Source organism: Trichosurus vulpecula, chromosome 8 (genome assembly GCF_011100635.1).
Source record: "Trichosurus vulpecula isolate mTriVul1 chromosome 8, mTriVul1.pri, whole genome shotgun sequence".
In the NCBI taxonomy this organism is placed as follows: Eukaryota; Metazoa; Chordata; class Mammalia; order Diprotodontia; family Phalangeridae; genus Trichosurus; species Trichosurus vulpecula.
The window spans coordinates 191,665,857-191,682,154 of NC_050580.1; the positions used below are offsets into that span (position 1 = coordinate 191,665,857).

Here is a 16,298-nt window from a genome sequence, read left to right on the forward strand (position 1 = left end):
CAAAAAGAATCTTATCCTCTTGTCATTCTAAATGCCAGCACCCTCTCTCCAAAAACTACTTTGCATTTATGTTTATATATATATACACATGTATATGTGTATATATGTATGTATGTATATGCACACACACACACACACACACACACACATATATATATAATATACGTATATATGTATGTGCATACATGTTGTCTCCCCTAATAGAATGTAAGCTCCTTGAGACCAGAGACAGTTTCTTACCTGTGTTATCCTCTATGTTAAGACTCAGAGGCTGGCACACAGTAGGAGCTTAATAAATGTTCACTGGCTAACTGGCTAGATCACATCACCATTTTCTGTCCTGGTTTGTCTCTTGGCTCTTTCCTAAGGTTCTTGAGCCTTCTCATTTATATGGGAAACACCCCCTTAGTTTGTTTTCACCCCATCTATTGGAGGCAGCTAGGTGGCTCAGTGGACAGAGCACTGGACCTGGAGTCAGAAACACCTGAGTTCAAATCTGGCCTCAGACACATTAGCTGTATGCCCCTGGGCAAGTCAGTTAACCCCCATCTGCCTCAGTTTTCTGAAAAATGCAATGTGTCTGTGTGCAGGCATGCATTCAAAAATGCAACATCACTGAAATTCCTTTGTACACACAAGATATTCATAGTGTAAATCATAGGAAATCTCAGAGGGCAGGTAGTAGCTGGAGGGACCGAGAAAGGTCTGCTACAGAAGATGTGATATGATAGGGAAGGAGGAAGGAAGGAAGGAAGGAAGGAGGAAGGAAGGAAGGAAGGAAGGAAGGAAGGAAGGAAGGAAGGAAGGAAGGAAGGAAGGAAAAGGAAGGAAGGAGGGAAGGGAGGAAAAGAAAGAAAGGAAGGAAGGAAGGAGGGAAGGAAGGAGGGAAGAAAGGAGGGAAAGAAGGAGGAAAGGAAGGAAGGAAGAAGGAAGGGAGGGAGGGAGGAGGGAAGAAAGGAGGGAAATAATGGGGATAATAACAGCAAACCTTGGTTGGTTTGAGGATAAAATGGGCTAATGTTTATCAAGTGCTCTGCCAACTTTATAGGGCTATATAAATACTAGCCATGATTACTGTAATGCTGACGACCGGGCAGCCTCACCGTCAGCAAGTGCACCAAGTCCTTATTGGCCTCCAGGGGCGGTGCCACCTCCTGCAGTTGGACCAGCTCGTTGATGTGGTTGTAGAGGGCCAGCAGCTTGTGGAAATTCACCTTCCTGTCTTCCAGGTAGTCGGGCATGGCCTCATGCAGGGAGATGAGGTCCTTGAGGTGTACACCTAGGATGGGAATCTTGAAGTGGGTGCACTCCCCGTAGGCTCGTCGGTAGTTGTCGTAATTTCTACAGGAGGACAGTAGCTCGGTCATTTCATTGAGTACCTAGGGAGATAGGAATGTCAAAATCCAATTAGATAAGTTGCACGGGGGAGAGAGACAACTTATTTTTCTAAGATCACCTTGGTTATTGCAACTATTTACCACAATTTCTTTCCTGTCACTAGTCCACAGGATAAGGGCAAGAGGAAGAGAGGGAACCCAGCATAAATACTGAGGCCCTACATGTTTTAGGAAGGAAGTACGTATGTGTGATGTGATGGACAGAGTACTGGACTTGGGAGTCAGGAAGATCCGAGTTCGATTCTGATTCAGACATTACTAATTGTGTGGCTCTGGGCAAGTCACTTAACCTCCCTGAGCTTCAGTTTCTTCACCAGGAAAATGGGGATAATAATAGTGCCCACCTCACAGGGTTGTTGGGAGGATCAAAGGAGATAATAATATATATAAAATACTTTGCAAACTTTAAAGAGATTTCCTTCTTTCCTCCCTTCCTCCCTCCCTCCCTCCTTCCTTCCCTCCTTCCCTCCTTCCTTCCTTCCTTCTTTCCTTCCTTCCTTCCTTCCTCCCTGCCTCCCTCCTTCCCTCTTTCCTTCCTTTCTTCCTTCCTTCCTTCCTGTAATAGTAATTAAGGTGGGAGTTTTTGCTGTTGACCTTTAATGATTCTGGCCTTTGTTTGAATGGGGCAGATAAAGTGGGATGTTTTTGTATTTCTCAGCACTGAGACAATTGGGAGTCATTGATTGATTTGTATCTGATGTGATGTTGGGGGTGGGGAAATTTTCCACGCCCTGCCTGGGTGAGGTCGGGGCCTTTGGGGCCCTGAACAGGATATATAAGCACAGAGGTTGGCGTTCTCTCTCGGAGCTCTGCGCCACAGCAGGAGTGGCACGTGACTCTGGGTCAGCCCTTGTAATGAGCTCCCTGGCTGAACACTTAGATATTGATAACTACAAATTGTATTTGATCTGTAATTCAGGGGGCTGGTTTTTTCCCCTGAACTAAGCAAATGATATTTGTATGCTGGAGTAAAGTAAGATTGTTAACCCCTTAACGTTGCTTTTCTTAGTAAAGCAGATCAAAAGGACCTGGGCTTGCAGCGTTCTGTGAGCTGGTTGTTGTTGGTTTTACACCCCCACAGCAGCTGCTAGCTGGATTGTTGATACGCTTCCTTCCTTCCTTCCTTCCTTCCTTCCTTCCTTCCTTCCTTCCTTCCTTCCTTCCTTCCTTCCTTCCTTCCTTCTTTCCTTCCTTCTTTTGACATCACATCTTCTATAGCAGACCTTCTCAGTCCCTCCAGCTACTACCTGCCCTCTGAGATTACCTATGATTTACACTATGAATATCTTGTACGTACAAAGGCATTTGAGTGACGTTGCATTTTTTGAATGCATGTCTGTGCACATACATATTGCATTTTTCAGGTTGGGGGAGACCTACATGTTTTTTGGGGGCAGTTGGGAGAGAGCCAGTACAAAAGATGATATTTAATGAGGAGGAAAGGAATGAGGAAAAAGAAAAGGGAGAGAGAGATTAGAATGTGAGCTCTTTTAGGGTGGGCACCCTGTTTTTGCCTTTCTTTGTATACCTGGTACTTAGCGCAATGCCTAGCATATAGTAAGTGCTTAATAGATACTTATTGACTGACTTTACCAGGTGGGGAATCTGTGGCCTTGAGGCCACATGTGGTCCTCAAGTGGGGCCCTTTGACTGAACCCAAATTTCACAGAACAGATCCCCTTAATAAAAGGATTTGTTCTGTAAAACTTGGGACTCAGTCAAAAGGCTGCACACAAGGACCTAGAAGGCCACACGTGGCCTTGAGGCCCCAGGTTTCCCACCCCTCGACTTTACCCTGTATCATGCGGCTCCCTTTATATTTACGTGCTTATATAAATAAGGGTCCTGATCCTTCTTCTGGACTGGCATGCGGAGCTCTGGGAAGCATTCTGTCCTTGGCCTCCTGCTAAGCACCCACAGGATGAAGAGGGTAACACTGACCTTGTTGATCTCATGGGGAACATAGGAACTTGTCTCCTTCAGTCTGGAGATGGAACTGTGACACAGTCCTCCGATCACGGCCATCAAGGTGTTAAAGTTCTGCAGCTGATGGAGTTTCTGTATTACCAAACAAGTGGCGGTTAGCAGCATGTATCCATCTCTCCATCACCCAGTGTGAGGAGAGCCGGCCTTCCCCTTTCCCTGTTTGTTGCCACAAATTATTTTTATGCAAAATGGAAGACTAAGAGTCCATTTGCAAACTCCTCTTTATTTTCCTCCTCAAATCTCATTTGAGACGCTGGAACATGGAACCAAGGCCTGCCCCTCAAATTTCCAGGGAAAGTGTGTCTTAGGAGAAGACTAGGAGGACTGGTCATCTCAGAGACCGAGGTCAAGGACTGAGTCAAGGCACTCACCTGAGCCACCTTTATGAACTTGATGAAGACTTCAGCCCGGAGCTGAGGGGTGGGGCGGCTGAGCACCATCAGCTGCACCCACTGGGAGATGCCATTGCATAAGGCGATGGACCGTTCCATGGTGGGATTCTCCTTCACACAACTATTCACGATGTAATTTTGATAATCGGAGAACTGAGAAGAGAAATAGAGGAATCAGGAGGGCTGCTCTATTTCTGGGAAACCAACCATGTGGCCTGGGTGGACAGGGTCTGCCGCCGATCAGCTCTTTGGAGGGTTTTATAGTTAGCAAAGACCTTTCCTCACAATGGCGGTGGGAGGTGGGGTCAGTAATGCAAACATCATCCCCCCAGCTTAAAGATGAGGAGGTTGAGGTTCAGAGGGGTTAAACAACTTGCCGCATATCATATAACCAGCAAGAGGCAGAGCTGGCCTCCGGATCCAGGACTGACACCAAGTCCTTCGCTCTTTCAAGTATCCAGCTAAGTGGTGTAGTCAATAGAGCATTGGAATTAGAGTCAGAAAGACCCAAGTTCAAATCCTGCCTCAGATACTTACTACTAGTTGTGTGACCCTGGGCAAGCCACTTGACCTTGGTCAACCTCAGTTTCCTTATCTGCAAAATGGGGATCATAATTAAATGTTTAATAACTGTTTGCTGAATCAGAATGAATTTGATACAATGCAGTGTAATAGATAAGGTGGTGGATTTGGGAGTCAGAAACACCAAGCTTTAAATCTTGCCTCAGACACTTAATAAAATTGCGACCCTGGGCAAGTCACCTAATTCTATGCCTCATTTTCCCCATTTGTAAAATTTTGTGTGTGTGTGTGTGTGGGGGAGGGGTGGACTCAATGGCCTCTAAGGTCCTTAAGCTTCTAAATTGATGATACTATGATCCTATAATTATTTACCTGCTTAAAAACAAATGCCACATTAAGTATCTGAGGCCTAATTGTACATCCCAGTTTGCCATGTGACCCCCTAACACAAAGGTGCCCCTGCTAAATCAGCACCACCAATAGGAGGCAGAGTTTTTGCTTTCTCCATCATAACCCATAACCTCTACAAGGTGGTCACATATTGCATAGGCAGTGTTTCAAAGGACTGCTATTGCTGGTGTGTGACCAAGTGTAGTTAAACATTGCATTTTAGCAGAGATTTCACAGGTAAAGCTTAAAAAAATGTCATCGACTTTGGAAAAAAGGGCCCACAACTCATGCACATTCATAGCTACTAGATCTGGGATCCTTGCAAATATGAGACTTTCGAAAGAACCTGCTTCTTTAGGATTTCGACCACATCATTATCAGCAGTAGCATCTCTCGGTGTCTTTCTCTTGTACATATGCATTCTTTATTTCCTTTTCCGGCCTAGTGAAATAACATATTACAAAGGAAATAGATAATACCATTATCTATTTCCAACAAGAGGATAGAGGACATGACCTCTTGCATTCTTCCTCCATCCGGCTTTATAGGCAAGATGATATTTTAAAAATTGCCTAGATAAATACAGATATCCCTAGAGAAATCTATGAAGGGGCCGCCCCATCGTGGAGGAAAGAGTTGAATCTTGAGGGCAGGGACTGGCTTTTTCTTCTCATTTAAAAAAAAACTTTTTTTTGTATCCCAGTTCCTGAAACAGTGCTTGACACATAGTAGGAACTTAATAAATGCTTGTTGAGGGAATGAATGAAAAGCAGTTATTTCAGGGTATGCCATGGCAAATGCCAACTCAGAGCCCTCACTTTTGCAATGATTTTTCACTTCCCCCACAATTTATCTGGCCACTGACATCAAACAGATCTTCAGTAGCTCTGATTGGAAAGGCACTGCCAGTTCAGATTTCCAGAGGTGATAAAATACCCTTTTCAGCTCTGTTCCAATGTGATTGGAGGAGGGCCTGCTCCCTGATGGCAGGTGGCATTGGCAGACCCAGTAGGTTGCTATTTGTTTGAGGCAGCTCCTTCTGTTTTGGGACAGGGGGTGGGTGGGTAAAGGGGTCAGGGTGTGGGGGAGCAGCACATTGTGTGGTTTTGTGATTTACCAGGCGGGTGTGGGGATGGAGGTTCTTGGCAGATGAAAGAAGCTGCCTGGCAGCAGGGTGTTTTTTGCCCTGCTATGATTACAGAAGGAACATCCACATTCTGAGAGAAGTAAACGACCTTTCTTAAACTGGCCTACCATTTTCCAGTGGCAACACGGTACTGTGAAGGTCTTTTGGCTCTAAGTGCAGTGGTCTTCCCACTACACCGTGCTGTTCACCTGAATGACGAACACTTTTTCAATGTGGTGAGACAGAAGGAGAGGTGGAGTCAGAGCCCAAGAACTTGTGTTCAAATCCAGACTCTGCCATTCACGGCCTGTTTTGAACTAGTTGCTTTACCTACTCTGGGCCTCAGTTTCCTCATAGATATAATAGGATGAGGAAAGGGGGCCGGACTAGATAACCTCTGGGGTCCCTGCTAGCTCTACATTCATGATGCTGGGATCCCTGAGGTCTTATACCCAACACCACGAGGTGCTGGGTAGTGGAAGGTTTGGAAGGTGGGTGGTTTGTATTGACGGTGAAGGCCACTGAGCAAAATTGGGAAGAGAGCCTTGCTGCCATGTTGGGATCCTAGAAAGCCAAGGGACTGAGTCAAGGTCATGGTCAGAGGTGGGTGGCATGGCAGCGGCAGACAGATCACCCAAGTCTTCGAGAGGTACTGGTGACTGTACTCTTTTGGAGAGTTCTTCTTGAATATGGCGCCAAGACTCAGGAATCCTTCACGGTTAGAGGGATCATAGATTTAGAGCTGGAAGGAACCTCCAAGACCATCTAGTACAACTGCTTCATTTTGCGAACCTGAGGTCCAGGAAGGTTAAATCATTAGTCCAAGTTCACACAGATGCTAACTGTCAGAAGCAGGATTTGAACCCAGCTCTCTTGACTACAGAGCCAGTACTCTTTTCACTACACCATGAGTGCATGGCAACAGGCACCTACACCCACCTCTTGCGCTTTGCTGGTTTATGCCCTGCTCCCTCTTCTTGAATCTTAGCATGCATGGATCCCAAATCTCAGAAGCCCCAAAGCATTCACCAGAGTCCTGGAAACATACCGATATCCTTCGGAAGGATTTGAATTCAAGGTAAGTAAGGTGCTCCGACAGCTCTCCTGGCTCCAGATGGTCAAATAGAAGGGAGACTTTCCGTTTCTTACTGGTGTTGGGCTTTATCCTTTGAGTAAGCTTCCGAGACCAGTCTCGAGCATTACTTTTGTTGTGTGAGTTCAAGACAGATAGGCAGATAGAGACAGGAGGAGATGAAGAGAGAAAGACAGACAGGAGGAGATAGATAGATAGACAGATGGACAGGTGGATAGAGACAGACAGACAGATAGTCAGATAGTCAGATAGAGACAGGAGGAGATGAAGAGAGAAAGACAGACAGGAGGAGACAGATAGATAGACAGACAGACGGATGGAGACAGACAGACAGATAGGCAGATAGAGACAGGAAGAGATGAAGAGAGAAAGACAGACAGGAGGAGACAGACAGATAGACAGACAGACGGATGGAGACAGACAGACAGATAGGCAGATAGAGACAGGAAGAGATGAAGAGAGAAAGACAGACAGGAGGAGATAGATAGATAGACAGACAGATGGATAGAGACAGACAGATAGGCAGAGACAGACAGGAGGAGATGAAGAGAGAAAGACAGTCAGGAGAGAAATAGACAGAGATAGGAGGAGAGAGAGGGAAGGAGAGAAAGAGAGAAATAAATCAAAGTTGTTTTTTGCAAAAAAAAAATCCATTACCATTTTCCACAAGAATAATAAATAACATTTCTTTAGCTAAAACAATATGTCATCAGAATTTCCCCAAATCATTTTTTCTAAATGGCTACAACTAAGACATCTTATTGGTTTTTAATAAGCACTTCAAACATGCTCCAGGGTAAAACGAGTTTACTTCAAGCTAATGGAAGAGCCTAATCACAGGCACTAGTCACAGTTTTAGTTACTTATTACTAGTTCTTTCATCTAAGGATGTTGTATCGTTTGCTCTCCTTGCTCCTCCAAAGCACTCCTCATCCTAATTAATAGCTTCTATGATGATGGATCTGGTTTTGAAACTTAGATGTAATGGAGAGACGTATAAAAATAAGAACCATGGAGACAGTATCTTTATCTGGCTCTTTTTTCCCCAGGAAAGAAAAAGAAATCCCCATTCATTAGTACAGTATTTCCCAAAAATTTCATTAATGAAACACTTTGGGAATTGCAATATATTGATAGAACTCAAATCCTAGTCTGGGGTATAGAACATTTCCACCCTCTCAAAAAAATGGAAAGAAAACAGAAGAAATCAAGTTGCTATTCCTAATGAAAATTTTGTACACATATATATTTTTAATAAATACAAAATTTCCTATTTAGCATTTTAGCATCAATGTTTTCTATTTCCATCACACAGAATGACAGAGCTCTGTGGGACACACATGTTCTCTGAAGTAAATGTACAGGGTCTGCTTTGGCATTCCATACAATGATGTGGAAATTCCCTTGGATTCCTTAAGACAACCAAGAGAATTGGACTGACCCAGGCTTGTTGTTGTTCAATTGTTTCAGTCATGTCTGACTCTGCATGACCTCATTTTGGGGCTTAGTTGGCAAAAATACTGGAGTGGTTTGCCATTTGCTTCTCCAGCTCATTGTACGGATGAGGAAATGAGGCAAAAGGGTTAGGTGACTTGTCCAGGGTCATATAGCTGGTAAGTATCTGAGGCCAAATTTGAACTCAGGAAGATGAGTCTTTCTGATTCCAAGGCTAATGCTCTATTTACTATGCCACCTCGCTGCCCACTCATTCTTTCCTCTTATCTGGTTATAGTATGTGTTCTATTCTTTTTCCACTCGTATAATTTCGTAAAGGTTTTTGCAGATTTCTTTATATTACTTAAGAGTCGCAAGGGATCTCAGTGACAACTTCTTAATTTTACAGATAAGAAGCTAAAATAGAGAGAGATTAGGGTCGCTTGTCCAAGGTCACATAGGCAAAATGTAGCAGAACCAGTATTTGAACCCGGTCTTTGGTGTCTCCAAATCCTGCACTCTTTCTACTATAACCCGCTGATTTTTTTTAAAATTATACTATTTCATGAAATTAATTTATCACAATTTATTTATCCCTTCTTCTATTGCTGGAAATTAAGGCACTTTCAGTTTCTTGTAATTGTTAATAATCCTGCTATGAAAATCTTTAAAAAGATAGCTTAAAAATCAGAGGATATTTCCAACAATGAAATTATCCAGTTAGATGGTTTATTTTTCTAACTTCTGTGTACTGCCAGGTTGTTCTCCAATACCATTCTACAAGTTTGCTATCAGACAAACCATTAATGAAGGTTTCTCCACAACCACTCCAGCACTGAGTTTCATTGCTTTAAGTTATTTTCTTACATTTGAATGGGTGGGATCTTGGTACCTTAAAGTTATGTTAATTTGCATCTCTTTGAATGATAAGGATGAAAATTTTTTCAAGTGATTATTAATAATTTGTGTTTTCTCTTTTGGAAACTGTCTATTCTCATCCTTTGACCATATTTATCCTTACGGAATGAGAATTAACTTTGCAAAATTTTAAGTTTCTTTTATATTTTAGATGCCAAGTTTTAAATCTATCACATTCATCATAAATGTTTTTCCAGCTTGTTATTTTCTTTGATTATATATTTGTACAGTTTTTATTTTAATGTAGTCAAGCACACCTGTCTTGTCCCTAATAATTCTTTCTCTTTGTTGAATTAAAAAAGGCATTTCCCCTTCACAATTAAAATACATGCATTACTTCTATGTCTTCCATATTTCATTTTTAGTACTTGTTTTTATGTTTGTCTATTATCCAGGTAGAATTCATTGTGTTATATGGTATGAGATATGGGTTTGAATCAATTTTCCACCAAATTGCTATCCAAGTTCCTCAAGGACATTTGTTAAATAGTGAAACATTTCTCCAATTTTTGTTTTCTATAACTATATCAAACACTAGTCTTCTGTCTACATTTGCTTGGATGTCTGTTACTTTGACTCACTTATTTATTTTTTGGTCCAGTACTAGGTAATTTTTATAACTATTTTGAAATATGTTTTAAATTCTGAGGGTAGAAGACCACTTTCTCTATCCCTTTACTCTCCTCCACCCATTTCTGCCCAGGATGCTCCTTGATAATTTGCCTATTTGTTTTTTCACATGCATTTTACTATGATTTTATTCCTTCTACAAAGACACCCCTTGCTTCCTATTTCGTTCAATGCTCCTTCCACTATCCCATTCTTAGAGCGGTCAACCCTCATGGAACAGGACCGGTAAAACAGGACCAATGATGCATAAAAGCTCGTCTTGGGACCATATTTATTCTGCTTGGTCCCAAGGGATAGAACTAGAAGTGATGGGTAAAGCTGCAGAGAGACATTTTGCTTGATGTAAGGGAAAAGTTCCTAACAACGATTTTTAGGTCCCTTACAACTCAATATTCCGTGAATGTCAACTTCAACAACATGTTGCATTTTATTATACAATATACAATCTCCTGGAGCGGGGCCAGCTAGATGGTTCAGTGGATAGAGTGCTGGACCTGGAGTCAGGAAAACCTGAGTTCAAATCCAGCCTCAGATACTTATTAGCTGTGTGACTCTGGGCAAGTCACTTGACCTCTGTTTGCCTTAATCCACTGGAGAAGGAAATAGCAAACCATACCCTTATCTTTGAGAAGAAAAGTCCATGCACAGCATAGTCTATGGGGTCACAAAGAATTGAATGTGTCTGAACAACAACAGAACTGGAGTAGTATAATGAGGAAATAATCTCTTTTTTTTTCCCCACAGGAATCTGAAAACAGGAAAGATACCCATTTCCCCAGGATGGGCTAGTCAGATTTGCAGATGAGCAACCTTTGGGGATGGATCTGAAGACCTCTGATTGTTTCTTCTACATTGAGGATTCTGGAGTTCTATGATAGTAACACAAATATTCTGGATCTCAACTTGAAAGACCTGAGTTCAAATCTCAGCTCTTCTGCTTATTTCCTGTATGGCCTCGGATAAGTCATTTCTCTGGGCTTAGTTGCCCCCTCTGAAAAAAATGAGGGGATTGGATTAGATGACCCTTAAGGTCTTCAGGTCCTTTCCAGGTATAAAGCTAAGTATATGGCCCTATGATGTCTTCATCAAATAAGATAAAGCATTTAACACTGTGCCTGGCACACAGTAGACACCTAATAAATGCTTGTCATTCCCCATCCCCCATTGCCTCATTAAATTTTTACTAACTAGCACTTTCCACAGTAGTCATAGCCAACAACACCATTACCATCACCACCATGGCCATCACCAGCATCATTGTCACGATAAGCGAAATTTATAAAGCATATTTTACATTTTGCAAAAAAGATTTATATATGTTGCCTTCATTTCAGCCTCACAACGAACCTATGAAGCAGGTGTTACATTAGTTATACCCGTTCTATATTATGGCAAACTGAGGCTTTAAAAGGTTAAATGGCTTGCCCATGGTTATACTATCTATATTAATATCTGTGAAAAGTCAGTATCCCGCAGACTGTTTTTTTTAAACTAGGATCAATTTTTTATCTTTGGCTCAGGGATTCATCTCCAGCTACAGTGCCAGTATATTTTTTCTTCTTTGCTTCCTGGTTAAAGAACCAGGCTTTTCCAAAAGCAAAAACTTTTCATAAAGTAACGTGAGTCATCCCAACAGACACAGGTGGGCTTCTCTGAACGAGTGAGCTCACAGCAGTTAGCAGCAGTAGCAGCTGCTGGGGCAGTTTCACTATGACCGTATTACAGAAGCGACGTGACTTTGAAAGGTTACTCCAAACCTTGACACTCACATTTGAGTTGTATCAATTAGGCGGCAGTGTAACTCCTCACCGTTAGCTTTCACCAATTCCTGAAACTCCTCCATAGTGTTTGTCAAGCTGGTGTCCAATTTAAACATGACCCAGAATTCCGTTATCCAGTATCTACAAGGAAGGGATTATAAAACAGTCAGTTCATAGTGTAAGGAAGAAAGGATTTTTCGCCTTTGATAGATTCTCAAGAATAGCAGTAGCAGGTCTGTGGCTTAATACATAGGCCTTGGGGGAAAAAGTAGAGTCTGGTTTTTATTCATTTTTTTTTTTTTTGGTTTTAGCAGCTGAAAAAAATTGCAGTCACTGACATCCACTTGGCTCTAGGCACAAAAGCACATGAAATTCAGATGAATGTGTGTTAAAATTGAAGGGATCCTTCATCATCTCTCGACACTTCCACTTATATTCTGTGTCTAAGTAAGGAGGATTCAATGATGAATTTGCATGCTTTCTCGTGGTTAAAAGCAGTGGAGCTTATTAAACTCAGTCACATGGAAGAGAAAATTAGTATGGATTTCCAGAGTAAACATTCTGTCATTTACATTCCAACTCTGGGAGACGTATGCATGGAATGAGAGGGGAAAGGTGGAGCCATCCTGAGAAAGAAAGATGGGGCATCACCATCCCTTTCATTCCCTGTATGCTGATTTCATTTCTCCCGGTTCTGGGAAATCACCGACGTCAGACGGAAACCTTACCTTACAAAATAGCAGATCTTCAGACAAAGGCTGGGTGAATGTTTGGCCAAAGCATCCTTATATGTAGGGACTAGGTTAAGGAAAAAGGAAGCCTCCGCTCACCACTTTACCATAAAACGTCTTCTTATGGGGAGGTATAAGTCCTTACCTAGTACCCGAGTGCCAGATATCATCATCTCCTCCATCTATTCCTCTTGCCCCTCCATCTTAGGATGCAAGCACTGAGAAGTGTTCTCTTTATATCATATAATAGTGGTTAGTTTTCTGTCTAACCCAGAGTTTATTGTTGTTCAATCATGAAAGACTTTTCATGATCCCATTTGGGCTTTTCTTGGCAAAGATACTAGAGTGACTCGTCATTCCTTCTCCAGCTCATTTTACATATTAGGAAACTGAGGCAGACAAGGTGAAGTGACTTGCCCAGGGTCACACAGCCAGAAAGTATCTGAGGTCAGATTTGAACTCAGGAACATGAGTTTTCCTGACTAGAGGCTTGGCGCTCTATGCACTATGGTGCCACCTCGCTGCCCCTAACCCATAGTAGCCATGCCAAAAATCTAACTTAAATGAGTTACAGGGAAAGTCTGTGGCATTTTCAGGTCAAAGGATTGTAGGTCTTTGTGGCCATTTTTCAGATGAGGAAACTGAGGCTCAAGGAGGCTCATAGGTCATAGATCTAGAGCTGGAAGGGGCCTCAGAAGTTAGATATCTAGTCTAAACCCCTTCATTTTATAGATGTGGAAACAGAGGCCCAGAAAGGTTAAGTCATATGTCCACCAGCACCAACAGGTAGGATCTGAACCCTGTCTTCTATCCATTTCGATTTACTGAAAGTCTACTCGAGGCCCTGTGCGAGGGTATGTGAAGGATCATGGCAGTATAAAGATAAATAAGATACGTTCCTTCATGGACAGTAGAATATGATATAGAAATGAATATGGAAAAAGAATATGATAGGGAAAATTCCATAGGTGCCATAGTATCATAAATAAATAATAAAATTAATTAAAATAAATAAAATAGGTACCATAGTATCATAAATAAATAATAAAATTAATTAAAATAAATAAAATAGGTACCATAGTATCATGAACAATAATAAAAATAAATAAAATAAGTACCTCAGTACCATAGAATTAGAAAGAAATAAGGGCCTGTTTCAACAATCCGGCTAGCAGCTGCTGTGGGGGTGTAAGATCCACCAACAACCAGCACCCAGAAAGCTGCCCACACAGATTCTTTGATCTGCTTTTCCAAGGAAAGTAACTTTAAGGGGTTAACAATCTCAGCTTAATCAAACATACAAATATGATTCACAGCTCAGGGGGAAAACATCAGCCCCCTGAACTTCAAGGCAAATACAAACGGAAATTACAAACATCAACAGACTGACCTTGTCTGATCCAAATCACAATACATAGTTACCAGTGCCAACATCTGGGTTGCAAAGCTGGGGGGCAGTTTGCAGCTTGCCCAGAGTCTTAACACTCCTTCCGTGAGTGTGCCTCAAAAATCAAATGCCAAGCTCTCCTCAATTATATCCAGTGTGGAGCCCCGAGGGCTCTGACCTCACCCAGGCTGGGTCTGGGAAAGTTCTCCATCCCCAGGATCACATCATATACAAATCCCAATTGTCTCCCAATTGTCTCAGTGCTGAGAAATACTGCAAGACAAAAAGATTCCACTTTATCTGCCCCATTCAAACAAAGGCCAGAATCATTAAAGGCACAGAGAAGAAAAGCAAAAAGTCTCGCCTTAATTACTATTACAAGGCACTAAGAGAGACAAGAGAATTAATATGGCATAATGGAGAGCCACTCGTTTAAGGAAGTCTTGGGTTCAAATCCTACTTCTGACACATACTATGTGATTGTAATCGGCATTATTAGAGGGAATTTCCTACAGCAATAAAATCATGGGTCTTGACACCTTCCACCCCCAAGGAGAAGTACCAAATGGTACAGGAATGGGAAGGGGCCACCTCCATGCTGGAGGGATGATAGAAGTTTTACGGAGGAGGCAGCATTTGAGCTGGGCCTTGAAAGACGGTATCTCTCTGCTTCTTCATCTGCGCAACGAGAGGGTTGTACTGGGTGAACTCCAATGTTCCTCCCAGCCGTAAATCAAGATCTTATCATAACATAAGTAGGAATTTTACGAGTTAAGAAGTGGAGTTGGGGCGGGGAGGGCCATGCTCCAGAGGGGGAATGATGTGAACAAGATGGTGGAGGCAGGAAAGCACAAGGCATGTTTGGGGAATGACAAGAAACCAAGTTTGGTAGGATAGGGCATACAAAGTGGGAAACTGGAAATAGAATTACCTGTCAAAATAGCAGAATTATTACCTTTTAAAACTGGGCCACTGGGTGGCGCCATAGTGCACAGTGTTGGGCCTGGAGTCAGGAAGACTCATCTTTATGAGTTCAAATCCGGCCTCAGACACTCACTAGCTGTGTGACCCTGGGCAAGTCACTTAACTCCGTTTGCTTCAATTTCCTCATATATAAAATGAGCTAGAGAAGGAAATGACAAACCACTCGGGTATCTTTGCCAAGAAAACCCCAAATGGGGTCACAAAGAATTGGACATAACAAAAAAAAAAATGACTGAACGACAATGGCAATTGGAAATAAGGCTGGAAAAATAAATAGAAACCAGGTGTGGGGGAGGGGGCCTGGAATACCAGGCTAATGAATTTGAACTGTTTGGTAGGTAACAGGGAGCCCCTGAAGGGTTTAGAGCAGGGAAGTATGGTCAAAGTTGTTCTTTAGGGATGTTATTCTGGCAGGATAGATGTGTGGGGAGCTCAGAGTATGTTCCCTTGTTCATCCTTCGTTTTCAAAGAGGATTGATGACATCAATGATGTCTTGACTGGTGTATAAATTGGATTTCCATGAGGCAGAATTGCACAAAGTTGTCAGCGTCATTCTCTCTTCCAGGGCCATTGAAGTCCGGTGGCAGGACCAAAGTCAGGATGACTGGCAATGGCCTGGGAGCATCTTCCACCTCTGACCAAACTTTAAGCACTCCACGGCACCTGCTTCAGTGCCTTCATAGCCATTGGAACAAATTTTCTCATCCACCCATTCTGCCGGGGGAAGTCTTCACACACTCGGGGCAGACATCCCCCTGACTCACTCATGGGTTTGAGGCCTGTCAGTTACTCTCAACCTGGTTTAGCCCATCTGCTGAGATGTTTACTGGGATGTGACTATGGAGCATACTACAGCTTTTTGGAGCCATGGGTGAGAGTTGGGTGAAAGGTAGACACCAAGGGTGGATGAGCAGCCCTGAGAAGGGCTCGGCAAGCCCTCACAGCGGAGATGCTTGTCCTCCTTGAATGCTTCATACACCCAAGGGAACTCAGGCTATAGAGAAAGGTCAGAGTAAGGTTTAGAGAAAATTAGGAGCCAATAGCAGGGGAGGTGGTAAAGCCTTGTAGCTCTCTAAGCCTTGTGAGGAGTCAAACAGCATGATTAAGGGGGAAAGCAAAGGGTAGGGGGTCTTCTCACGACCGGTTGAGAAGTAATGAGGGTCTGAGCTATGGTGATGGTAGTATAAATGGAAGAGGTGATAGAGAGGAGACAGTCTGGAGGCAGAATTGACAAAAATTATTGAGGACAGGAGAGGTGAGCAAAAGGGAGGAGCCCAAGTGTTTTTGGCCCAGGTGCCTGGAAGCATGATGATGCCAGTAATGAAAACAGGGTAGTCAAAAAGCAGCAGCTGGTTTGGGAAAATGACAGATATGGCTTTAAACATGTTGAATGGGAGTCACAGAAAGGCCATCCAGGCGATGATAGCCATGATGTAGGTGGACATGTGCTTTAGGAGGAAGGTCAGCTTGACAGATACACATCTGGCTATTATCTGGATAGAGAAGATAATTAAAACTACAGGACCAGATGAGTTATCAGAGATGTG

The 16,298-nt window shown here is 42.7% G+C and overlaps 1 protein-coding gene across 1 annotated transcript in view; it reads right to left on the minus strand.

Moving 5' to 3' along the window:
- RASGRP1 (RAS guanyl releasing protein 1) overlaps positions 1–16,298 on the minus strand; it is a 119,544-nt gene that overhangs the window by 24,716 nt on the left and 78,530 nt on the right. The window contains exons 4-9 of the mRNA XM_036769527.1: positions 12,377–12,439; positions 11,658–11,789; positions 6,862–7,015; positions 3,755–3,928; positions 3,339–3,455; positions 1,104–1,379 (exon numbers count right to left, since the gene is read on the minus strand). Of these exons, the coding sequence (XP_036625422.1) occupies positions 1,104–1,379; positions 3,339–3,455; positions 3,755–3,928; positions 6,862–7,015; positions 11,658–11,789; positions 12,377–12,439 (916 nt within the window). The remainder of the gene's footprint in view (positions 1–1,103; positions 1,380–3,338; positions 3,456–3,754; positions 3,929–6,861; positions 7,016–11,657; positions 11,790–12,376; positions 12,440–16,298) is intronic.